At 45.2% G+C, this 25,960-nt stretch overlaps 2 protein-coding genes across 2 annotated transcripts; one reads left to right on the top strand and one right to left on the bottom strand.

Moving 5' to 3' along the window:
• Window positions 1–373: 373 nt before the first annotated feature.
• Window positions 374–17,445, top strand: LOC105908177 (serine/threonine-protein kinase PAK 6). The gene is made up of 9 exons (XM_012836654.3): window positions 374–2,076; window positions 6,354–7,076; window positions 8,667–8,729; window positions 9,198–9,740; window positions 10,900–11,033; window positions 12,920–13,046; window positions 14,301–14,426; window positions 15,329–15,463; window positions 15,820–17,445. Exons 1-9 carry the CDS (start codon window positions 1,873–1,875, stop codon window positions 15,985–15,987), a joined length of 2,223 nt encoding a protein of 740 aa, XP_012692108.1. The 5' UTR covers window positions 374–1,872; the 3' UTR covers window positions 15,988–17,445.
• Window positions 17,446–17,531: 86 nt separating this feature from the next.
• LOC105908176 lies at window positions 17,532–20,016 on the bottom strand. The gene has a single exon (XM_012836653.3). It carries the CDS (start codon window positions 19,539–19,541, stop codon window positions 17,940–17,942), a length of 1,602 nt encoding a protein of 533 aa, XP_012692107.1. The 5' UTR covers window positions 19,542–20,016; the 3' UTR covers window positions 17,532–17,939.
• Between the last annotated feature and the right edge of the window lie 5,944 nt (window positions 20,017–25,960).

Genomic DNA, 25,960 nt, shown 5'->3' with positions numbered 1-25,960 from the left:
TCCTCTCTCCTTCTCACTCCCTCCCTCTCTCCCCCTCTCCCCCCCTCTCTCTCTCTCCTCTGGCCTGTCTCAGTGAGTCAGGCTGATTCTGCAGATAGATGCGGGGTCCATCTCTGCTCTCTGCTCCCCTCTGCGAGGCAGCAAGGCTGCGGGGCCGCCGGCCTGCTCAGTCACTGATACAACTCATAACAGGCCCCATTACAGCTGATTACACAGTGTCTGAGGGCCAAAGCACTGTGACATGGCAGAGCAGGGAGGGAGGGAGGGTGAGAGAGAGAGAAAGAGGTAAAAATGTAAGATGACGAAGAGGCTAAAAGAAAGAGAAAGCAAGCGAGAGAGATAGAAAGAAAGTTGATGAAGAAGGGGCTTAAGGACAAAGAACGAGAGAAAGAGAAATGGAAGAAGAAAGGCATAAGATTTAAATATATAAAGAGCGAAAGGGGGTGAGAGAGAGAGAAAGGAAGAGTGAAAACAGACAGTGCTCATTCATTTATTCAGTGTCTCATCATATCTGTTGATTTTTTTCTTGGCATCAGTGTTCGATCTGTCCTCCGGTGCCGTCGGGGGCTCGGTTCATGTTTCTGCATCCAAAACCCGCCGCTGCTCGGCATGGCATTTGAGCTTTCGGGCGATATCATAACAAAACCAACAAACGCCAACTACAAGGGCGTGGGCTTCGTGGGAGGCTGGCATCGTGGGCACGCTCTCACTCTCTCACAGCACCCACGGCGCATCGCCTCATCAATATTTATGATCACATCGTCCATTAAGTCCACCCAAACACTAAGTCAGCAAGACTATGTGTCACATTAACCATCAAAGGAGGATAGCTGTTTGCACAAGTGCTTGACTCGCCCCTTCATCAGTATGGGAGTGGGGAGGGAGAGAGCGAGAGATAGAGAGAGAGAGAGACAGGGAGACAGAGAGAGACAAGGAGAAAGAGAGAGAGAGACAGGGAGAAAGAGAGAAAGAGAGAGAGAGAGGGAGAGAGAGAAACAGTGAGACAGGGAGGGAAAAGATGCATGAGGTCATTGAATGTCCTCCAGAGTGCAAACAGCACACAGTAAGATGAAGGGGGGGGGGGGTAAAAACACAAGTTGTCCTGAATGACTACTTTCCCTGGAAGTAAGGAGATTGAGAGCTTGGGTGGCAGGGTCCCTCGCAAGCGCACGGCAAGTCCGAGGTTACCGCGGTCGGGGTGTCTTTGTGGCGCAGGCCTTTTCATCTCCTCTCCTCGGCTAATGCACTGTTAACCCTCAGGCCTGGTCCAGCAGCTCACTCAAGTGCTCTCTGCCTGTCAGATAAAGGCCAAGAGAGGATGAGCGAGCCCTAATTGACCAGATATCCTTCATTTCGCGTGGGCACACAAACCCATCCCCTTCCCCGCCCCATCCTGCTCCCAGGCACCGGCGCGGAGCCTCAGATGCCAATAAAGCAGACGGCAAAAAAACTCGGCCGACTTAAGCATTTTAGACGAGGATAGAAAATGCTCATCGCGTACCCAACACGATGTAGAGGCACTGGAGGATCTAATCCAGAGCACATAAGCAAGCTTGAAATCACCACTGGTGTAATTTTAGACTAACATTTATAGCAGTGTGTTTGGTGTTCTGTGCGCTGATGGAGAGAGCTTGTGACAGCGTTCATGGATTTGACCATGCTTGATCAGGGTACAGGAGCCTGATTCGAAGCCCACAGGGTGCCTTTCATCTTCTCTGAAGCGTCCGCCGCAGATACATTAAAAGTGTCTATATGTGGCACCTGCGCTGAAAAACGGAACTAAAGAGAGAACAACAAAGTCACGTCGCGTATCTCCGATTAACAGGCAGCTCTTTTTGCATCCCGACAAGGTTCCCGTGCGAAGAGCTGACGATGTTCCGCAAGAAGAAAAAGAAGAGGCCGGAAATATCGGCGCCAAAGAACTTTGAGCACCGGGTCCACACGTCGTTCGACGCCAAGCGTGGCTGCTTCGTGGGCCTGCCAACCCAGTGGCACAGCATCATCGAAAACCTGCGGAGGCCCAGGCCCATGGTCGACCCATCCAGGATAACACCAGTGGAGCTCAAACCAAAGAAGGTACATCAATACAGTTCTACTTATATAGGGGTGTAATAATGATGTAATAATGAGTCTTAACGTTTATACGGTTGGCTAACATGCTTAGATTGCATGGCCTGTAGATTCATGTTCTCGTGTTGCTTTATAGGTCAGGTCTCCAGAGAGAGACATTTTTAATCTCTACTGATCTGCCTGGTAGGGTAAAGGTTAACTGAGACATATTCTAATCTGACAGCATCTGTAATCAGTAGTATATTGTTGTCATTTATGCCAGTGCATCAGGCAACCCACACCCCCTGTGCACATCACATGACATTGTTTATATTCTAATTCATGTATAAACATAGACCTGTTATGTCTATGGGCACATAGCATGAGGTCTTCTATCTGTTGGTTAAAGTTGTTTTTTTAGTTTTCCCCATACATACTGTTTATGTAAGAGTAAGACCGTTGTTCAGTGTAAATGTGCAGCACTCCCTGAGTGTGGAGGGATTCTGAGCAGGGCCAAGTCCATTATAGCATCAACTGGTGCCTGGGGTAGGCGGCGATGGAGCACAGGTGTCTGGAGGTGCCTGTCGTGGGTAGTCATGCTTGCCTCTCAATTACCCTTTTTTCTGATTTAATTACCTAGAAATAGAATGACATTTTTATTTCCCTACTTACTGATTACTGCTCTGCCTGTTCACGTTTCTATTGGGTTGTCTCTGGTAAGGAGTATGGTCGTGTTTTCTGTGTGTTATCAGTGTTGCTGTGATGTTTGTCATGTAGTATGTTGTAGACACGCACTGTGCCTGTCTTGTCTCAATTACATTAAAGCTGCAGGCTATCAATTAAGACGAGGCCGGCACTTTGATTAGCAGGCGCTCTCCGTGCAATGTGCAGTGCAGTGGCATACGAGCACACAACGGGACCTTGCCTGGGATCGTTTTCATCGTCGCACTCGAGAGTTCCTGTAATCAGAAAAACAGCACTGAGGACAGCATCTCTCTCTTTCTCTCTCTATTTCTCTCTGTCCTTTCCTCTCTCTCTCTCCTACGCAGACACACACAAACACACCCCACCCACACACACACATAAACCGCACTCACAAACGCAAATACACACATACACAAACTTATGCAAACTCCCCCTTTTAGTCTCTCTCTCTCTCTCTTTCTATCTCTTTCTCTCTCTTGCTCTGCCTCTCTCCCTTTCTCTCCCTCTCCTCTCCTCCCTTCGTTCCCTCCCTCTCGCTGTCATATTGCTTTCTTATCTATCATGAGGCTCGGCTAACGACCCTGCTGTGTCCACTCACTGCACAACGCCAGTCCTTAGAGGGGCTGCAAGATTTATTACTCCTCGCCGGCAATTAATAACAATCCGCCATCGCCATGCCTACACAACGACAGCAGGCCCAGCCACAGAAAACTGCAGGAGCAGCAGAGAGAACAGAAAGGGGGGAAAGAGGAATCTAAGAGAAAGGGGAGTGTGTGTGAGAGGAAGAGGGAAAGAAAGAGAGAGAGAGAGAGAGAGAGAGGAGTCAGAAAGGCAGGGAGAGAGAGAGACAAAGGGAGAGAAAGAGTGTAGAGGAGAGTGAAAGGAAGAGAGAGAAAGAAAGAAAGTGGAGGGTAGAGAGTGTATGTGAGTGTGTATGTTTTGTGCTTTTAAATGTATATGCTGTACGTGTGTGAAAAGAGAGAGAGAGAGAGAGACAGATAAGAAGAAAAAGCGAGCGATTCACCTTCCATGTCCCAGGGTTTCCTCCTGACACATTTAAAGCCACGGAACACAGAAAAGGGGGGGAGGGGGGGGGGAAATGAGTGCGTGTTTTTCACTGCGACAGTGGATAAGCACGAGGTTCTGAAACGGCCCTGTCAGCTCTCAGACATGTGTAGGGCATATGGCTGTGAGCTGTGATATAAGATGTGGATTTGCAGCGCTATGTGGGATAATCTGCTACCGTGCTGAGAAGTGCTGCAGTGTCCTGAGGGGAAACAGTAAAGGGTAAACAAGCACCAATATTACAAAGGAGCACTCCATAGTGGAATATAACAGGCCGATATAACAGCATTAGCTATTTAAAATGAGCATCAGTGTAGCAATTATGCATAGCACATATTTTTATGTGGTGTTTTGTTTTATTTATTTGTTTGTATTTCTATCACCACTCTTCTTCTTTAGTGGCTGAGGAAAAGTGTGTCTTAGCCAGAGGACAAGGTGAGATGTGAAATCTGGCCACGCCATCTGAGCATCTGTGATAGGAAGGACAAGAACAGGGCGAAAGACGTACAGTGACGCAGAAAAGTCAGTTGTACTCTCTAGAAAGTGTCCTTACTATAGTGCACTGAAGTAATAAATAAATAATCCTATATACTTTTCATACAAGTGCATATTTTCATAACCTCAACCCCAAGTACGTTTTGTGAAATGTGCTAATATAAAGAGAATACTGTACTTAAAAATTAAGTACACAGTATCCACACTAAGGACACTGAATATAAGTGGAGACGAAAAGTCTTTCCGGAGCATTCAAGTCAAGCATGACCTCACCGTGAATCTGAGTAACTGACTGCTGGGCACTTTTTTGGGAGAGGTTTAACAAGCACCGCGTCATGCCAAGGGTTGTATTTATTTATTTATTTATTTATTTTTCTCCCTGTTGTTGCTGCGGTGCGTCACTGCTTTGTGTCACCCTGATGGGAGCTGGAGGTGACAGCAAGCCAGAACGTCCTAGAGATAGAATGGTGTTGCATCAGACTTGGGGAATATTGGAATGTCAGGACATCCTTGTGTGCGTGATTTGTTCCCTCTGAAGCGTCGGGGCCTGACAGATAGATGTAAGCACAGAATGGCTCTCTGTTCTCACGCTGAATGAAATACTGTTGCAATCAGATTCTTGAACGTAGCGGATTGAACAACACAGGCTATCAATCCTTGTAGTCTTAAAGATGCAAATTCGGAACAGATTCATTTTTATTGCCAAAATGCACAATGTATGGTATGTTAATGCACATTTCCCGATATTTTCATTGGAAGTGAAATACAGTGCTGACGTTTCCTTAGAGTGAGGTCTCTCTAGGAAGCGACCTCGTGACCTTCACATGCCTAGCACGGTGCTCTATCTCTGTAGCCCGAGGAACCGTTTCTGTTTGTTTGGTTCTTATCGCTGGAATCACGCAGCCTAAGGATATGATTGCACTGCAGTGTCGCGTTTAAAATGGAACCGTAGAAAACGGTTCAGCTTTAAACTCAGAAGCCCTAGAGTTCTGAATGCTTACAAGACTTTATTGTCTTTTATGTGTTTTTATGCATTCCTTTTCCTATTTTTATTTAGCTTTTCTCATTTTTATATTCATATCATTTTTAATGATCTTAATTTTAATGATCCTAAATAGATGCTCAGCTGTTCACCACATACCCAAACGGTCAACAAATGTGAACTATGCCCAATGCTCAGATGACTGTGCAAATCTAATCTTACTTGCACAGTTTATTGCCAAATAGATTTCAGTATAGATTTCTGATAGATTTTATATGTCAAAGGTCAATTGCCAAATAGATTTCAGTCAATGTTGTTTGTTGTTGTTTGTCTTATTTTCTCTTTAATAGTTATATATTATTATATTTTTCTTGTGTGCTTTCATTTGTTATCTGTGTATCACAACGAAGCGTTTTGTGTTGCCGTGTGTTATATAAAAGGCGATATGTCCACGCACATAAGCACAGGCACATGAGCCAGATATCAGAGTTGAAATTGTTCCTTGTTGAAATTGTACTGCTGTAGACTTTTAGATCAGGGCTCAGTAGAGGCCTATATTATCAGAATCAGTCTGAGGAGGTTATTTCAGAGTGCCCAAATTAGCTCCTCTTTGAAGAGCAGTGACTTCAGACATGCTCTCATAAGCCCAAAGCCCACAGGTCTGCTCCGGCAGCACTCAAAGTGTCACGCAAATCTCAAGAAATCACTCTCTCACTCTCTTTTACTCTGTCTGTCTGTCTGTCTGTCTGTCTGTCTGTCTGTCTGTCTGTATGTCTGTCTGTCTATCTGTCTATCTATGTCTCTCTTCCAATGAATTTCTTTCATTCTATTTGTCTCACTTCTTTTTCTCTCTGTCTGTCTGTGTCTGTCTGTCTTCCTATCACCTCTCTCCCTCTGTCTGTCTGTTTGTCTGTGTCTTTCTGTCTTCCTATCACCTCTCTCTCTTTCTGTCTGATTATCTGTTTGGCTGTGCTCTATGCCCCCCCCTTATTCTCTCTCTCTCTCTCTCTCTCTCTCTCTCTCTCTCTCTCTCTCTCTCTCCATCTCCTCCACTCAGACCATAGTGCGTGGGAGTTTCATCGGCCACGGGGACTACATCTCCGCCATGCTGTCCGACATGAACCGCCTGTCCGTCAGCAGCTCCAACTCCCTGCGCAAGAGCAGCCCGTCAGCCCGCAAGCGGGCACAGTCTCTGGGCCGGCTGGGCGAGGAGCGCGAGGGCGAGCCCTACCAGTACGAGGACCTGGCGGTTGCCGACCCGCACGGCGGGGGTGCCGACCCTCACGGCCGCTGGCGGGAGCGGGAACGGGAGCGGGAGCGGCTGCGGATCGTGCACAGCGAGAGCGGCACGCCACACATGGGCATGAAGAAGAGCGTGACTCTGCAGCCCAACGGCGTGCTGCCCCGCGCCAAGTCCACGCACGAGGTCAGCATCACGTCGCTGGAGGCGCTCGGGCCCCCACCCTTTCCACCGCCGCTGCCCCCCCTGCCCATACCTGTGAACTACCCACCACCCATGTACATGGGCTGCGGAGGCGAGGTGGGCAGCCCCACCGAGCGCCTGATGGCACGGAGGGATGTGGCACCGCCCAGGCCGCTGCCACCTCCGGGTCAGAGACCCATCTCCTGCTTCTACACCCCCGCCGGACCCGCCCACCCTCCACCACCGCCACCGCTGGGGGAGCCTGGAGGACACACTCCTGAGTACCGGCCTAATGACAGACTCCTCGTCCACCAGCAGAACAGCCCCGTCAGGCCATACTCATCCTACGACCTGAAGGTGAACCTTTACTCTCTCTCTCTCGCTCTCTCTCTCTCTCTTTCTCTCTCTCTCTCTCTCTCTCTCTTTCTCTCTCTCTCTCTCTCTCTCCCTCCTTTAGTTAGCACACGGCTGCGTCATACCGCAGGGATTTCATGTGAGTGACTCACAGGGTGAACATAGTGCAGTGTGGGGGCACTGCTACTTTGACAGACAGGTGGGATAGCCAGAGTGTAATGAGGTCAGAACGCTGAAAACAGCTTTCCTGTGCACTATTCGGGAAAAAGGGTTCTTTGGACCTTATAGATTCTAGATAGAACCCCCTTATAAAGGTCTCATCTGGAACTGTTGTGGTGGCTACTACCTTGATACAAAAACCTGAAGAATATTACAAAGATACAATAGGTAAGAACTTTTACTCTGAATGGAAATGAATGTGACCATTAATCCTGTAGATTGTATCTGATGAATACCAATGATATGGAGATGTTTCATACAGAAGCTCTTCACATCTCCTGCACTGCTGTAGGCTTATATTAGAGCTTTTCTGTGCAAATTGAGATGTCCTACAAAACTGACATCACTGAGAGACGGGAATTTGAGGACCACGATTACATGAAAGATTCTGGTACAACATGCTGTGTTTTCACATCTCTTGTGAACGTTACGGGAAAGTTAAATTAGGCGATCTTTACGTAACCATGTTAGTGTAGAGAATTCAGCTACACTTGTTAAAAGGAGGTCAGATTTTACTGACGTTTTCTTTAAACTTTAATAAATGTTGACTGACTTTTTAACATCAGGTGTTGCTGGGTTTTTTACACCCTCAGTATTGACTTCATCCAAGCATCCAACCTTGTTAATTAACTGAATTATCCACTCACAATGTAGGCAATGATGTGACATCATTAAATGTGCTCTTTCTATGAGTTACACTAATGACCTCAGGTGTGAAACCACCTCTCCAGACTGTGTGGTGGTGAAAGCTTTGGCTGATACGTTTGTAGTTATTTGCAGTCAATTTGTGCAATTTCGAGCTACCTACTGTAGCAACCATGGTTTTTCAGTAACACCTTTTAAGGATACTTAAACTGTGGACTGTGAAACCCTTTTTTTCTAAGGGGTTGAGTAAGCGTGTGAGAAGCTCAGATATGTTTTTATGAAGACACAAAGTACAATGATTGCTTCACTGGTGAAATCCGGATGATGCAATCTCTTCACCTATTGGCAACATATCTGTATTGATTTTCCTCCTCGCACTGCAGGCACTGACTTGCGGCTTGCGTGCTTACTCTGATGCCAGGGCCCATTGCTCCATCGTTCCTGAAAACAAGTTTCTGCTAGATCTCAGGATGTGTTGATGCAACCCCCCCCCTTCTTTCCCTAAAGGCACACTCCCTCTCTTTCCCTCCCTCTCTCCCTCTCTCTCCCCCTCCCTGCATCCCTTTTCTACCTCCCTTACTCTCCTCACCTCCTCTTCCTCACTGCGGCAGGTTGCTCAATTAAAGCTGTTAGTTTTTTAAGGTAATAAAACATGATTTGGGAGTTAAGGGCTTCAGCAGCCGGGGAGGGCAGGGGGGCTGTAAACATTACGACACTTTCCTTTGGCAGCGCCTCAAAGTGTACCCAGAGTCCCGTGGGGCTGGCATGAGAGGGCCAGGCGGCGTGGTGAGCGTGAGTGGCAGAGGGGTGAGGAGGGGCGGCGGGCGCGGAGGTGGCAAGGTGTCTGGCCCCCATTAGCATACGCCGATGTAGCCGGGGAGGGCAAAGACCTCTGGGAGATGTGCCAAGGCTTGTCTTTTTTATCTCTGTCTTTTTCTTTCACTTACTTTCTTTCTGTCTATGTCCTCTCTAGTCTTTCTCTCTCTCTCTCTCTCTCTCTCTTTCTCTCTCTCTCTCTCTCTTTCTCCTTGCCTTCTCTGCATCCTTCTCTCAATCACTGTCTCAGTTTGACTTCTCTGTGTTCCAGCTCTCTCCCTTCTCTCTCTCTCTCTCTCTCTCTCTCTCTCTCTCTCTCTCTCTCTCTCATTGACATCTCTGTTTCTTCCCAATCTTTCTTTGTGAAATTTACATGTATTCATTCTCTGCCCCCTGTCTTCCTCTTCCTCTCTCTCTCTCTCTCTCTCCCTGTCTGTCTCCTAGGCCGATGCCATGTTCAGGCACCAGCCAGGTCTCTTCGCCAGCTGCACCAGCAGCCCCATGATGAGCGTCGCCGCCCGGCCCCCGCACCGGACCGTGCGCTCCTCGTCCAGCTACACCATCGGCCTGTCGCCCAACATCAGCCTGCGGCCATGTGTGCCGGAGCCCTACATGCGCCACTCGGCCAGCACCAACCCGGGGTTCTACCCGCGCCAGGACAGCCCGTCGCAGCCCCGGCCCTCACCCACGGGCTCCCTGGCCACCAGCCCGCCGGGCACCTGCTCGCCCGCCTTCCGCCCGCCCCAGCACCCGTCGCCGCGGCCCCCGCCCGACCCGCCCAAGGTCACCCACGAGCAGTTCAAAGCGGCGCTGCAGATGGTCGTGGACAAGGGCGACCCGCGCTCCTACCTGGACAACTTCGTGAAGATCGGCGAGGGCTCGACGGGGGTGGTGTGCATCGCCCGTGAGAAGCACAGCGGCAGACAGGTGGCCGTCAAGATGATGGACCTGCGCCGGCAGCAGCGGAGGGAGCTGCTGTTTAATGAGGTAGAACACGCCGATAATAGAAAAATAAAAGGCAACAGAATGTAACCCTCTCATCCCTAAATATCCCCCTACCTGCTGATGCTGACGTGGACTCGCATTGAAGAGCAGACCAGAGAACGATGTCCCCTTTGGGAGATTTAAAAGTCTCACCTTTGATGGGAGGAGAAAGGGATGGGATGTTATTCAATTTGCCAAGAGGGAAAAAAGAGAAGACTAAACCCCAACAGAGAGGTGGTAATGAGACAGAGCCAAGTTTAGATAAGCCTGCCTGAGATTGCACCCTGGAATGCAATACTTCAATCATAAATCATTGAAATGAATGTGTGGGGTGTTACAACTAAGCCCGTAACTTTGTGTCATATAATGGCAAGATTGCATGTTTAGATGCAATGATTTGACAGACTTGTTGACAGATTAGTTTGAAAGACTTAATTTTTGATTAACAAAATTGATTTATTATTTTCATCTAAAAGGACAGTTATCTAAATCATCAGATCATTTCCACAGTACTTACCGGATGCTTTTGTAATGCATCTAATGTAATGCATTTCACTGGCTCATAGCCCTAAGATTTCTAAATGGAATTTGGAGTGGGCCTTGGTGACCTAGTTATTAAATTTGAAAAGGGCACCATGTCAAGTGTAATGCTGTGTGGTGTTTACGTCTGGTCCAAGCATCCTCCCGCCCAGAGCACCTAGAATACCTCCTCTGGCGTCTCTGCAGCATGTGTCAGTAAGGAGAACTTTAAATATGTGTCCCTAAAAGTAATCATTTTCTCATGCGAGATGGAAATTTAAACCATTCACTTACACCTGAAGGTCTGGCTGTTTTATGCTGTTGTGATGATGAATAAATAATTGTATTTGCCCCCTAGGAACGACTCACAAGAGCTGTGCAAAATTCGTATGAATTCCTTTCTGTCACACTCCAAGTCTCATTCCAATTACTTAACAGCACCCAACTATAATTTCCAATTCTCAGCAACTCATCTCAAGAAATGTTTTTAATCCTCTCGGCACATTCTCCTTACTTAAATGTATGAGTTGTGTAAAACAGTTGGCAGCACCCCAAATGAACCATAACTTTGTCATTGTAAAAATAGTAAAACATTGTAATAGTAAAACAGGCCGTTTCAGGTGGCTTTTTAATTGTTTCTCAGGTGGTCATCATGAGGGACTACCAGCACAAAAACGTGGTGGAGATGTTCAAGAGCGCTCTGGTGGAGGAGGAGCTGTGGGTCATCATGGAGTACCTGCAGGGAGGAGCTCTGACCAACATCGTCTCTGAGACCAGGTACAGCCTCCATCTACTGATGCCACAGTCAGATTCAGTTAGAAACATTACAGTACAGGGATTTAAGTAGGATGTCCTGTTAGGTATAGAGGCATTAAAACCTCTTTTCTAGGAATAGAAGGAATAGAAGGAAGGAATAGAAACCTGTAACTTTTAAGGATGTTTTTTTTAAGGGAGCATCAAGTAGAGTGTTTCCCCATAGTGAGAGCTCCTTAATACACATTACAGTGTGCCACATGGACACTGCGTATCCTAGTATGTAAAGCATATTTACGTCATGTTTTACATGTGATGATTTGGAAAGCAGAAAGATTCATGTTTTTTTGTTAATTTTATTGTTTTGGAGCTATGTAAATGAAATGCAATTGAATTGAAATGAAGATCAAGAAACAATATGTTGTGCTGTAAAACACAGTTGTGCTCATAGCTAAACGTTTACTTTGGTCTTTTTTTTTTCTGAGTGCTTTTATGACCACTAGAGGGCACTGTAGTGTTGTGTGTGTGAAGGGGTCATGGAGTCCACTGCAGGGTTTTTGGACCTACTCTCCCTCTGACAGGCTAAACTCACTGTCAGCCTCTGTTCCTATGGGGACCTGTTAAATGTAATTACATAATTGCATTATTACATTTTGAAATGACATGTGGACAAATCGAGTTAGGTTGTCGTGGGGAAAAAAGAGGCCTTTTTGTTCTATTGCAGGTCAATATCTCAGACTTGCAACCTCTATGCATGTATTCTGCAGGCCAAGGCCCTCCACCCTAGAAAACTAACCCATTCAACTGGGCTGAAAGGAAACAGCTAACGGTGCATAAATTATCTCACCCTTTCACTTCTGTTTACGATTCCGAGCGAGAAGTGTCTTTGGCATCGGAGACAAGCATTGACCTAAGAGTCGGGTATCGAGAGATTGCATTAAAGGAGACGCCAGCTTTTTTTTCTGTTACAGAGGACAGTTGACATGACAGCACAGGCCAGATGCAGTTTGTGTTAACTGTCAGGGTCTGTCTATGTCAAACAGTCAAACTGCAAATGCATAGCAGACAGAGGGAAAGGGAGACCACAAGTTTGATTATTTAATCATAAGCTTGCGATCCCCACGGAGATGCCACTTGAAAGATGAAGGCGAAAAAAAAGAAATCAATCCCATGATTTATTTAGAGGAATGTAGATGAAGTTGTCCTCGTTCCTGAACAAGCTGAGCTGGTAGACTGCTAATTAAAATACTGGTCAGCGCTTGCCATTCGTGTGCATGATTAAATATGCAACAGCCTACCCTGTTGAGCATATTTTTCACACACAGTTAGATGTTTTTGCTGGTATTTCTATGTGACTAAATACGTTAACATACAAAAAATAAAGTTCAAACAAGAACCTTAACTAAATATTTCTGTTTCTGTAGCTCAACTGGTAGAGCAAGGTGCAACATCACACTACGTGATCTCAGGGAATGCACTTAACGGATGACATGTGTACCACACCTGTGTTGTATGTCATTGTATGTAAAAATAGAACGTAAAAATCTGTAAAGTGAAATTTCACAGCATTCAACCCCATCATATATTTAGCGTGTTTTCCATTTACAGTGATTCCTATTATTTACAATGTTATATAGCACTTGCTTTTATCCAAAGCAACACAGCATAGTATACCGTACAGCAAAGGGCAAAATACATTTTCATCAACATCTGGGCTCTATGTCTGGGCTGAGTGTTGAACCCATGACCCATGACATTGGTGTTGTTACCACCTTGCTACGCCAGATGAGTCACAGGGATGTTCTATTGCCCCCTGTTTCCCCTGTTTGCCCCCTTCAATTGCCTGCTGTCAGAGAGTAGCAGTATGCATTTCTCCATGATTACTTTCTCTCCCTGTCTGCTGTCTGCAGGTTGAGTGAGGAGCAGATAGCCACGGTGTGTGAGGCTGTGCTACAGGCTCTGGCCTACCTGCACTCGCAGGGCGTCATCCACAGAGACATCAAGAGCGACTCCATCCTCCTCACGCTGGACGGCAGGGTAAGTGAGCTCTCCAACCTGCAGCAAACAGGGGAGAAGAGACCCGAAATCCTCCTGAAATCCAGAATGCTCGTACAGTATATACTGTATATACTGTAGGATGTTATATATACTCTAGTATATAAAAATAATTAAAAGTCAACACCTTTTAAACATGTTTAGGGTGAGTAAACTCTCCTACCTGCAGCAGGTATGAAACACCAGACCTGACTCCAGATTGGAAATCTAGGCCCAAGTCAGAAAATGTCTGAATCTAGGGTGTAAAAAGAATTAGAATTCTAGTTTTATTTGTATTGTGCTATTTCTGCAATGATTTTTTTTAATCATTTTTGTCCAGTAGAGCATGGACATGGGTGTGAAATGTACCAATTAATGTATCAAGCCTCTTATAGAAACTGTCACCTAAGTAAGCCTTACTAAATGAATAAAATTGGCAAGCAACAAGATGCAAGAAAGCCATGGCAGGTCTTTATAATGTGAACATTTGAAACGCATAAACATTTGAATGTAGCTACCATTACATGACATGGAGAAGAAGGAGAAAGCAAAAAACAGATGAGGCAATTATGACAAAAATGACATTCCACTCAGAAATGGCTTGGGACATATGTTGAGGAGGAACTGTATTGGGATAATGATAATCATCTCAAAATAAACTAGTTTCTTGTCTATCTGTCTATCTGACTTTCAGCCTGTCCTGTGTTTCTCTTCTCCTCTGCCGTCAGTCAAGCTGTTCCGCATCACATGTAGAGCCAGAGGCATTTGCCACTTATCCCTTGTAAATGAATCATCAGCTGTCTTGACTGTGACACTGACAAACACAGTGTGCCTCACTGCTGTTTCACAATGAGCAAGAGAATCACAGCTTAGGGAGTCATCAACTATTAGATGTCACATTTCTGTAATTGTTTTGTTTATTAATGTGTGATCAGTCTGCCCTTAAGAATGAAGGCATGTTTTAATAAAAAAAAAGAAACGTTTTGTTAGCTTGCCAATCAGGTTGTTAAGCACTTGTAATGTGCAACCCTTTTCCTACAACATGAAAGGAAAATGAACTGAACAATGAACAACGAATGAAAAATAAATGAACAATGAACCATTTATTTGAATGTTTAAGGTATTTCATGGTCGCCTACTTGTTATCATGTTATCTCATGTTAGTGTGTATGTCAGTCTGGTATGGGGCTGTATCATATTTTGCTGTGTCTGCTCTCGTGAGGTAACACACATTTGCCATGTGCTTTTCTTTCCTAGGTTAAGCTGTCAGACTTCGGGTTCTGTGCCCAGATCAGTAAAGATATCCCTAAGAGGAAGTCTTTAGTGGGCACACCTTACTGGATGGCTCCTGAGGTGATCTCTAAATCACCTTATGGCACAGAGGTAAACACTACTCTACATTACATTGCTAATAGAAATCTTTTTATCAAATATTTGTATGTAAACGAAAGTATATACATGTGTGTGTGTGTGTGTGTGTGTGTGTGTGTGTGTGTGTGTGTGAGGTGTCCTCTAGAAGTTATTTTTGTGTCAAGGAGATTGCATAATGTTTGCATAAGCCATTTGTTTGTAAGTAAGACCTTGGGTAAGACATGTCTGTGCAAAGCACTAAGTATTCAGTTGAAGTACCTGCTGTCCAACATCTGACGCTCAAAACACATTTAAATTCCATTTTGCCATGACTGCGCTCCTTGTCACTTTAGGTTAAAAATAGAATTAAATGGGCTCTCCAAGTGTGACCCTCAACAATATTAAGTAACCGCGCAGAATAACACTGAACAGCAACTGTTATGTAGACATTTATATCAAAGCATTGTATCTGATCATAAGCTAGTCATCGAGACAGCGTGACTGTTCTGAGTCTAGAGTGCTGTTTTGATTTGTATAGAGGCTTGTGTTTTCTATTGTGGGGCATTAGGTAACTCAGGGTAGGCAACTGTTTGGGGCAAGTGGACGTGTGGTCCTTGGGCTGTTTTGTAATCCACTTATATTCGCTAAGTGAGTGTGTGCCCACTGCTGCCCTTTGGGGTCTTTTCTAACCAAGGTGTTTACAACAGATGGATGTATGTCATTCTATGTCTATTTAGTAACTGAGACATTTAGGAGAAGTGGAAGTTTCATCCTTGAGTTTAGAGATAGATGTTTGGCCCTTGAGCTTGTTTTGGTAACTCGGTTCTCCTGGCAGGAGGATGTTTGGTTCTTGAGCTTGTTTTCGTAACTCGGTTCTCCTGGCAGGTGGATGTTTGGTTCTTGGGTATGTTTTGGTAACTCTGTTCTTCTGGCAGGTGGATGTTTGGTCCTTGGGCATCATGGTGGTAGAGATGGTGGACGGAGAGCCTCCATACTTCAGCGAGACGCCGGTGGCAGCCATGAAGAGACTACGGGATGAGCTGGCTCCCACCGTACGCAACATCAATCAGGTGAGTGGACGCACAGGTAGACCACGGGAAGCACACGTTCAAACACATCATGCAAACAGAAACCTAGAAACACACACACAAACACAAACACACACACACACACACACACACACACACACACACAAACCCATTCCTCATACATAGTATGTATTCACACATACAAGTTCACATAAAAGTGTAGGGTCATATATACACACAAGTACAACATACTTCCTCCACACTGACAGCATCACAAATCAGAGCCTTCTACATCCTGCATTAGAGTTCGGAGCATCTGACTGCTAAACTGCATTTTTGACAGCCATCTCTGGGTTCCATTTTATACATGCTCTCCTGTGTGGCCTTTTCCTCCTCAGATCTCACCGGTTCTGAGGGACTTTCTGGACCGCATGCTGACGCGGGACCCGCTGGAACGGGCCACGGCCACGGACCTGCTGGAGCACCCCTTCCTGCTGAAGAGCAGCTCGCCGCAGTGCCTGGTTCCCCTAGTGGAGCAGTACCGCAAGCGCATGTCCCGATGCTGAGGCCAATCCAACACCCTTCTACTCTCCCCCGCAGTACACTGCAGGACTTTTGTGAGACACCACCCCTCCCACCACACACACACATACACTGCTCACCAGCCAGGCATCCTCTGGTGTGCCGGGTCATCACGTCCGGTTTCGCTGGTGAGTTTATGCCCACGTGGGAACTCTAGGATGGGGTTGTGGCGGGGGGGAATTGTTCCCCCGCACGGTTTCGCAACCCACTGGTTGTAGTGGGGAGAGACCACATCAGAGTCATCGAACAAAATGACATGAGAAGAGAAAGCACTTTATGCGTGTGTGGGCTACACTGTAGAGACAGTATTTTTCCCTTGTATTGTGACAGTAAAAGACTGAGGAGAACTTGATGCCCAGAAAGATTCCCCACCAAGTGAACCTCTGTGGTGGTGGAAGCTCTTCCTGGGAGTTCCTGAACTACTGAACGGTCCTAATGTGTTTTCAAAAAAGGGTTCTCTCTTTTCAAATGCTCCACTGAGCCACCATTGTTTCTCTTATCTGTTCAGTTGATCATGTTATTTAGGCTGTTGTTTCATTTTGATTTTGTTTCTAACTCTGCAAAGATGTTAAAGTGACTTGCTCTGCTCTGCAGTGGATCATGAAGAGTTTTCCTCGTGCTCCTCCGAATGCAATGCGGACGATTCGGACTTCCTCTGCATATGACATGCATGATCAAATCAGGGGCACATTTCGCTTGAAACTGAATGCGCAGAAAAAAAGTTTCCCATGTTTGAAGAAAAATGATTCTGCTTTCTTGTCAGAGCCCATTGTGGTGGATGTTGTTCACTCTACTGCAGTGATGGCAGATTTTTTTTAAATGAGAGATTATTATGATTTTATTGTTAGATCTATTCCCTAAAAGTGGTCCCTCCAACCTTCTTTACCAAACAAAAAAGATGTTTGTATGATGTGATATTTTCAATATGGCACCTTGACCTCTCAGTGGTTTCATTTTAAAATTGTGACTCGGAAACCTAGCTGTAGGTCAAGTGATGTACATTTCAAAATCATTAAGACAGCTGTAGCGGAATTATGAGATAAAAGACAACTTATTATCACTATTATGTTATTTTAATTGACTTTAATTGGAAAGTGTGAGTTTTTACGTCTGGGATGCATTTTGTTTATGTTGTTAGGTGAGCATCCTATCAGTGGTACTGTGATAGCTTTTTTTTAAGGATGTGTGTATTGCTACTGAAACAACAACAGGAAAAAAAAAACATTGTGAGACTGTTTTCTGCATTTGGTTTGCATCTAGATAAAGCACACGGGCTTGGTACATGATGCTAAAGGACCTCACCAGCTGAGATCACATTGCACATCACCTTTGTATTCCTCCCAGAATACATTTCATGGTTGTATTTGTATGTAGGTCATTCATGAAGAGAAAAGCATTATTTTAATTTTGTAAAAATTAATAAATTATGCATATTGAATATTCAAGGGCTACTTGGTAAGTAGCTGAATTTTCACTGAGTTAGACCACACCACACGACACCACCACCCTTAATTTACCTCTCTGAATCAGGATCAGGTACATGTAATTGAACATATCTATTTTCATATAGTGCACTAGTTTCACAACAGTTGAGCAAAGACAAAACGGGTCGTTTCAATCGATTTTTATTGTGTATCACGTTGCTTGATCAACTAAAGCATATAACCAATACATGATACAAACTGCAGTATGCATATGATATGTATTGCAGACATTAGGCACACCACATATATTCATCCTGTGCGAAAGAATAGTCATAGTAGCGCAATAAGGCTTTAACATCTGTAAGGATAATTCTTTAAAATATAAATGATCAAAGCATGGCATGACACTGCACAAATGTTAGTGATTCATGATCACACCATATTGCATATGATGTAGCCAACTGCAAACACTTGCATTGCTCATGGTACAAAACATGACAGGTTAAATCGCATTAATTCTTATTAGTGATACAACGCGGACTGCCCTCAAATTCGCACCTCACGCCGCTGATGCTGTCAACGCTCGGCTGACTGCTGACTCTCTGGTGTGTGTGTGACAGGGGAAAGGTCTCCGACCGGGAAATCTTCCCTTTGCCATTTCCCAACGAACAGTCTCTGACGAATCTCATGAATTCTGGGGCAGTGAAGCGCCTCAGTAACCTGGTACCAAGGCCTGTGTATCCTGGCGGACGGACAGCGATTGTTTCTGGCTGAATTTCTTCTCGGTGGAGGAGAAGCTTATTCTGTCGCGCGATCTGTGGAAGGCTGCCGCGTTTGAGTGCATCCCTTCTCATTAAAAAAGACGCGCCTTTAGCCTCTTTCCTGTCTGTTTTTGAATCGTCGTCATCGCTGCTGTTTTCCTCTTGGAAGTGACTGCTGCCGTTTGAAAGTGGCGCCAGTTTAATAGGGTTGTCCTTATTGATAGCAGACTGACGGGTCTTGTGTATCTTTTCAAGGTACTCGATCTTCATCAAAGTTTTCTCGTCCTGCAGCGAAGCTCGCTTGAACTTGCTGGCAGAATGGCGCAAGTCCTGCACATCACCCTGATAGGACTGTTTTCTGGCAGTAAGGAGTTCTAGATTAAATGACTTGGCTTTGCCCCAGAGGGGAACGTGCCCATTCCCCTCCTGTCTGTCCCCCATGTCATGTCTTGTGCCTCTCTCTTGACTGAAGTCTGTGGTTTTCCCCACCCTGGTGTCCCTCAGCATAGAGTTCTGAATCTGTTTTGTGTTAAATAAAGTGTTCTGATCTTCTTCTCCAAAGCCGTTTTTGGAGGGGCTGCTTGGGCACTGTCCATTAGCAAGTCTCTCTGGGGAAGGGGGCTGGCGCTTGAAGCGGGTCCGAAACCCGTCTTCCCTAACATGCACCTGTCTCTGGAACAGCGCTGGCAGTGGCTCCTCATTTTTACTGTGAAACTGCTTGGAGAACCTTTCAAGAACCTGTTTAGGGAGTTTGTTTGGCCCCTGTGGCTCCCCATCTGGGTCTTTACAAGAATCTCCCAAACCAAGTCCCGAATCTTTCCGCCCAGGACCATTCAGCGCCTGGACACACTGGCTGTGCCCAAAGTAGTTGGCTACATGAATGGCAGAGTGCCCGGCCCGGTTTGTGAGGTCCAGTCGCAGCCCCAGCCTCTTGAAGGCTCGGACCAGGAACTCGAGCACCTGGTTGTGCCCGGTAAAGGCAGCGTACATGAGGGCGCTGTTCCCCCAGGTGTCCGTGATCTCGGGGTCGGCGTTGAACTGGACCAGCACCTTGACGACGTCCAGGTAGCCGAGCTCACAGGCGAGGCTGAGGGCGGTGCGACCTTGCTCGTCTTTCACGTTCACGTCCGCCCCTTTCTCCAGCAGCAGCTGTGTGAACTTTGACCTGGCGGAGGAGTCCTGCAGACTGGCAGCGAACATCAGTGGCGTGCGGCCACTCTCCGTCTTGGAGTTGATGATGCGGCCGTCCAGCGCGTCCAGCACGAAGCGGGCCAGGTGCAGCTTGCCGCTGTGCATGGCGTCCAGGAAGGTCTTTGTGCCAGAGCCCTGGCACAGGTCCTTCGGTCGGAGCATACTGAACTACCTCTTCAGCAGAGAAGCCTTGTGGCTAGAAGGTTTGTGCTTAGAGTAAATTCTGAGCTCTCTCAGAGTAAATAAAGAGTTCTGTTACTGATCAGTCTTTCTTTCTAAGTCTATCTCTGTTCCTCTCTTCCTCTCTCTTCTTTCTATCTTTTTCTCCGTCTCTCTCTCTGTTACTCTCTCAGAGAGTTGGCAGTGAGCTCAGAATTGTGAGCCTTATCGAGGAGTGCTCACTGGTTTTATACCTCCCTCTCTCTGCTACCCTCCCACCATCCACACACACACACACACGCAGACACACACACACACATACACACGCTTGCGCTTGCTCTGTGTTGCCAGGGAAACAGTCATCTGAGGACCGTGATGCTGCTTTCTGCTTCCATTCAAAATCTCCTCCCTTTCCAAGAGAAGAAATACACTGTTCAATACATACAGCATGGTGGATAATTACTCAGTGAAAATTATTTTAAACATGGGTCATCATTTCAATCTCTACACTGGAAGAAAAAGGCAGCGGCAGAGAGGCAGTGAGAAATAATATCTCAAATATATTTGCGTCTTTGCCTTTGCATCTGTTTCTCTCTCTTTGTCTGCTTCGCTGTTGCTCCCTTTTTTCATCTCGCCCTCTCTCTCCATGTCTCTCTTTGCCTTCTGTTACCCAGGTGACCATTCTTTCACTCTCTCTCTCTTCTTTCAAACTCATGTAGCTGTCCCAGTGAGGCACGTGTAGAAAGAATAACATGTGGTGAAATTTCCATTTCCAATCCGTCTGTTGCAAAATGTCAGCCTCTCCACAGCACTCACCACTCTACCACGTGTTTATTCAAAAGGGCACACATCAGTCTTATTCTTCAGACTGTTTAACTTCTATGTTAGTTCATGTATTAACTACGGTGCTCTATTGAGGGCGAAGCGGGGGGGGGTGATATTAATTGATTATTTGATTGGTTGGTTGTGTTAAAGTGCTGGATACTAATGTTCCAGGTTCATGGATTCTAATAAAAGGTAGAGAACAGTACATATTTATGCATTTCACACTTTTGTATTATTCATATCTCTTCCCTGACTGGATTAAATGGAAGGACATTTTAAAGGTAACAAAACAGATACTTTTTAGAGGGGATTTCTACAAAAGTTGTAGAATCATATGTGGAACTGCAATTAAACAGAACTGCATTTCATAATTCATTTTTTAAGAGGTCTATTAAAGCAGATAGACAGAATAGATGAGTGTTTGTTAACACCACTTCACATTCAACATTTTTCTACCAATATTCTTTTTTTTTTTCTTTTTACAAAGAACAACACGTCTCAGAAATGGTGTTGATCTTTTGCATCTAAGCTGTCACTTTCTGTTCACGCTGTGTCACTGGTGCAAACTGCTGTCGAAGCCACAGAGTCATTCAGTGCCCAGCAGGTGAGAATGGCATTGCCACTGAATGACAGGCAGGGGCCAAGGCTGGCCTCCAAGTAATGTTATAATAGAGGAAGAAAAAGAGAACACGATCAAAGCAAAGCAGCCTTTGTACCTTTTTGCTTTTCTGACAGCAGTTCTGACGTGCGGTTTTGAAGGCTTATGGCACTGCTTGTAACATGACAGGATGCAGTGTTTATCTGTGTAATTAGGAAGCGCTGCAAATTGCACAGTCTAATCCAAACCTTTACAACTGCAGAACAATGAAGCAAACTCCGCTCAAAGTGACTACAGTATGCAGATAGTTACGTTATAGATAGATAAATAGACAGATAGATGGATACTTTATTAATCCTGAGGGAAATTTTACGCACATGACCTACATTTGTAAATGACAAGCATTTCATTTTCACAGACTCCCAAGGATGGCACTATTGTTGTGAAGCAACTCAGTATTGTCCCAATTCTCATAATTGCTATTTATGTAATCTCATTTTGCTCCAGTCAACACACAGAGCACCCGTGATGTCAAAATGCCCCATAAAATGGAGCTTTTAAAGAGGCTTAATAGGTTACGCAGGTAACACGATGCTTTCAAAACTCAGATAAACTTCTATTACACCACGTTGTCATATTGTCACCTTTGCCTCAAGGTTTTGTTTTAATTAGATTTTAATTGCGTAATAAAAAACCCAGCGAGGGGTGAAGCATGACGTTGGATCAGGTGTGGCAAGACGTTGGCAGGGTCGGTGACGCTGAGGCCGCTGAGCGCACCCCTGAGTGCACCCCGGCCCTCAGACACGTCTCTTTATTAAACACCACAGCGGGCCCCCGGAGCCCACATCCATCACCCCGTTACAGAAAAGCAAGAGAAGGCTGGAGCTCAGAGCTGCTAAGGCTTTGCCAGCTGTACCGCACGGCTAAATGGGCAAAGGACCTCTCGACTTCATCAGAAGAGACGTGGCCTTGGGGAGGCCTTACACAAGCACCTTTGGTGCATGGGAAATTCAGTCAGTCAGTATACATTTTGCTTTAATAAAGTGAACCTCATGGTTTAACTGATCGCAGTGTTAATGAGAAGTGATGAAATCTCAAAACAGGAGGCAATTAAAGGGCCCTAATTTGGTTATGGCCATGATTATGGTTTAATGGACTATTTTGTCCAAAGGGACTTACAAAACATTAAAAAAGGAGAAATTATAAAACATATACAGTATATATGAAAATAATTAAAACGGAGCAATATAAATAAGCTGAATGAAACAATATTAGGTACCAACTAATACAATTATCAATAATAATGATAATAATACCAAATACTAAAACTATGACTACAGAGTAGGCCTTCAGCAAATTAACTAATTAGACAGATGATAAATAAAAAGGTGAATTTTTAAGGACTTTTTTTAATTATAAAGGCTGTCGCTGGAATGAGTCTTGGCAGCGATCTCGTGCTGCGAAGAGACGGCAAATACAACAAATGCTCATCAGAGGAGCGAAGTGGTCGAGAGGGGTATAGAGCTGAATCATAGCATTTAAATAAGCAGGTGCCAGGGTGACGGATTTAAATGTAATCCTAGCAGCTATGGGGAGCCAGTGAAGGGTGACCAGCAAAGGAGCTACTTGTGTCCTCTTTGGTTGATCAAAGACCAAACATGCCACCGCATTCTGAATCATCTGCAACGGTCTCACTACGCATGCAGGCAGTCCTGTTAAAATTGTGTTGCAATAGTCTAGTTTAGACATAACAAAGGCCTGCACAATAAATTGTGTCGCACATTGAGTGGGTCTGATCATGAAGATGAACCGAGCTGAATGTTAATATTTTGGGGGATAGCCAGGTTGGCTGGGAATACCAGGAGCTTAGTTTATTTGAAAGATTGAGCTGGAGGTGGCAATCTATTATCCAAACTGAAATATCACAGAGGCATGCAGATATTTAAGTCAATATTGTGGAGTTATCCTAATTTCAGCGACGGGCAATGAACAAAGCAACGAGCAAAGTCAGTCGTGCATGAACTAAAGCGATCATGTGGCATGTGGGGGCATTGCGCTTAGAGGCAACACATAATAAATGCATTTTTTAGTGCTTCAAAATGTTTGTGTTTTTTGGTTCATTGTATTTTAAGTACCAGAGTAGTCTTGCTGGGTGATATAGTTATGGCTGCACAAGTCACTTTTGGGTGAAGTATGAAATGTTTTGGTGGTTGTAGCGCATTTTGCATGAAAGGTTAATTGATGTGCTCAGGTGCGTGTTTGTAAATCACACTGTGTGAAGAGTTTTGAAAAAGTGGACATGGTATTGAGTGTAAAAAATGATTGTAAAAAACTGTAATTACTCCTTCCCCTGGCCCCTTCGCCTTCCATGTTGGCCTCTCGCCCTAATTACTACAATGGATTTGCCGTCTGAATCAGTGACAGTGTTTGTGATCCAGAGCCCGTCGTGCCAATGTCTGATTCAATTATAGCCCTAATCAGGTCAGTGCAAAACCTGCGCCCTCCTCTGGCAGCACCCAACCCAACCTAACTCTGCCCTGCCAGCTAATCTTACATGTGCCAACATAATGACTTTCATCAAACCGGGTGTGATGCAAGGTCAAGCTGTATCTGATCAGGACAGTCATATTTGGCGTGTTGATGTCAGTCATAGCGCCCCAGACAGATCTGATCAGGACAGTCATATTTGGCGTGTTGATGTCAGTGTAGCGCCCCAGACAGACAGCCTGTGCTGCAGTAGTGTGTTTTTCCGGCAGCAAGAGCCAAAAAAAGACAGCGTCGGCGACAAACTGAATTCAAGTACTTTTAATTAAGTTGGAGGGGGCAGGCGGAGAGGGAAAGTGGTAAAAAAAATAGCAGAGAGAATTGCCATAAACTAACCCTCCCCTTATCAGGTTTTCCAGTGAAAAGGCTTTGGCCTCGGGTACTTAAGTGAGATGACTGCCACTCTAGAAATAGACTCCAGAATCCCCTCACCCTGCCTCTGGGCTCTGAATGAGTTATTGTGTCGGTTTGTTCGCTTTTGGCGATGGAAGATAATCTGCACTAGACGGCGCTAGCTTAAGGGAGGCTGCAGTTGCTATTTTTAGGGGAGCAGGAGTTTGGTTTGACATGTGTGTGTGTGTGTCTGTGTGTCTGTGTGTCTGTGTGTGTGCGTGCACGCACGTGTGTGTGTGTGTGTGTGTGTTTACTTCTCCATGCTGTTAGTATGTTTGTTGTGGATGTTGTGGAACTTCCACTTCAGACCGGCTACAGTACAGTTATGTATTTTAGAAATGCACAGTATTAGTTCAGGTAGGTATATAACATAGAGTACACAGCTCTAACCCCAGTGCTGCAATCTTCAATCAGTCTTCAATACTGAAGTATGGAAAGTAGCAAAACCTTGACAAAGGCAGTTCATGCATTCAGCTATCCATCCTTGCTTAATGACAGCTTCTGCACAACCATAATACTCACCTCTGGATACACCAAGGAGCAAAATGCCCTGAATGAAGTCAATGCAACATCACTGCTTTGAAAAACACTTTAACTTCAGCTTTGGAAATGCTTATATTAGATGGCATTACATAAGAACTGTAAGTCATGTCAGGTAGGACTTCTTAAGGAAGGAAAAAATATCCAATCTATTTGCTAAATCAGACTGGATAAAAGCAATGAGGAGCTGCTCAGTAGAACATGCCCAGCGAGCCTGTGACAGAAAAAGGGGGACCTAATTAAAAAGCACTGGCGCTGGCCTCGCCATTGTCTCCATCCATTTCACCCATTTTTAAAAATGTGAGGTGACCGTCTTAATAGGGGTTTAAAAATAAGCCCTGAATTATGCACACAGTCGCCATGAATGGCAAATGCGTGGCATGGCCCTCACGGCTCCGCTCTAATTGCACAGACGCATGCATACTCCTATACAGAGAGAGCTGGCAATAAATACTCCTGTTCTCCCGCTCAGAGTCATTAAAGACGGTGCCTTCTTGGAATAACTAATTCGAAATTAGAGTTCATTCAGTGCTAATGCCTGATCTTTGGCGATCTGAAGGAGCGCGTCTGCCATGGGGGAATGGCACTCGTTCTCCTCATCGTGTTGGAGTCCCTCTGGAGGCTGCTGAGAGGACCTCTCGCTCTCCTCCCCTCTCTTTATGAGTTACTTGGAGCCAGGCCGAGACGAGAGGGAGGTGTCACAGTGCGATCACGCTACCGCTGACTAGCCCTTAGAAACCTCAACACCCGCCATTACTGGCAGGACAGAAGATGACAGATACGGAGGTGAGGAAACAGGATTCTCCCCAGAAAGACAGCTCAGAGTTGAGAAGTCACAGGATGGATGGTGATTGTCTTTTTTTCTCTAATTTCTTTTAAATGAGTACAGTTACACAGGAAAGTACAGTCACACAGGAAAGTTTTGAAAATATTGGTAATTGTTGAAAATGCCATAGGTAGAATTATAATTTCTATAATATTGAGGAGACATCAGGAATAGGTTATAGGCCTAGGAATAGGCTTCATCTTTTTTAAGAAAGTGAAACACATCATTTTCCGATGTCTAGAGGAGATAGCAGGAGCATCCTGTCAACAGTTGTTGAATTAACCTATTCCTGATGTCTCCTCACGGTAACTTGGACTGAAACAGCTTTGAAGGAGGTTGACAAAGAAGTTCCAATCAGCACTAGAATTATTTTTTTTATGTTATATATCTGAAAACATTCATTTGAAAACCCAGCTTATAAGGGGGGACCCATCTGCTTAGGGTAGCGAGTAGAAAGGGTAGGGGACAGAAGGGAAGGGAGAAGGAGATGAGAGTGTCATAAAAGAACAAGGCCTGGGTTATTTAAATCCTTAGTTGTGTATGTTGGTCATAAATGACATGAATACACATAATGACCACACACATTACCATGAGGTGGAGTAGATTGAGAATGAAGAAGGGTTCTGCAGATGGCTAAACTCAAAACAAGATTACTACAGCGCTGTGATCACTGGCACAACGCCACCTAGCCACCAT

Source organism: Clupea harengus, chromosome 14, assembly GCF_900700415.2.
Source record: "Clupea harengus chromosome 14, Ch_v2.0.2, whole genome shotgun sequence".
NCBI lineage: Eukaryota > Metazoa > Chordata > Actinopteri > Clupeiformes > Clupeidae > Clupea > Clupea harengus.
The sequence above is the reverse complement of the archived record's forward strand: the minus strand, read 5'-3'. Positions and strand labels throughout refer to the sequence as shown.

Excerpts from the sequence above, each read along its gene's own strand:
- LOC105908177 (XM_012836654.3), top strand. The coding sequence starts at position 1,873 with ATGTTCCGCAAGAAGAAAAAGAAGAGGCCGGAAATATCGGCGCCAAAG. Across the intron at positions 2,077-6,353 it reads TGGAGCTCAAACCAAAGAAG|ACCATAGTGCGTGGGAGTTT; the intron begins GTACATCAATAC and ends TCCTCCACTCAG. Across the intron at positions 9,741-10,899 it reads GGGAGCTGCTGTTTAATGAG|GTGGTCATCATGAGGGACTA; the intron begins GTAGAACACGCC and ends ATTGTTTCTCAG.
- LOC105908176 (XM_012836653.3), bottom strand. The coding sequence starts at position 19,541 with ATGCTCCGACCGAAGGACCTGTGCCAGGGCTCTGGCACAAAGACCTTC.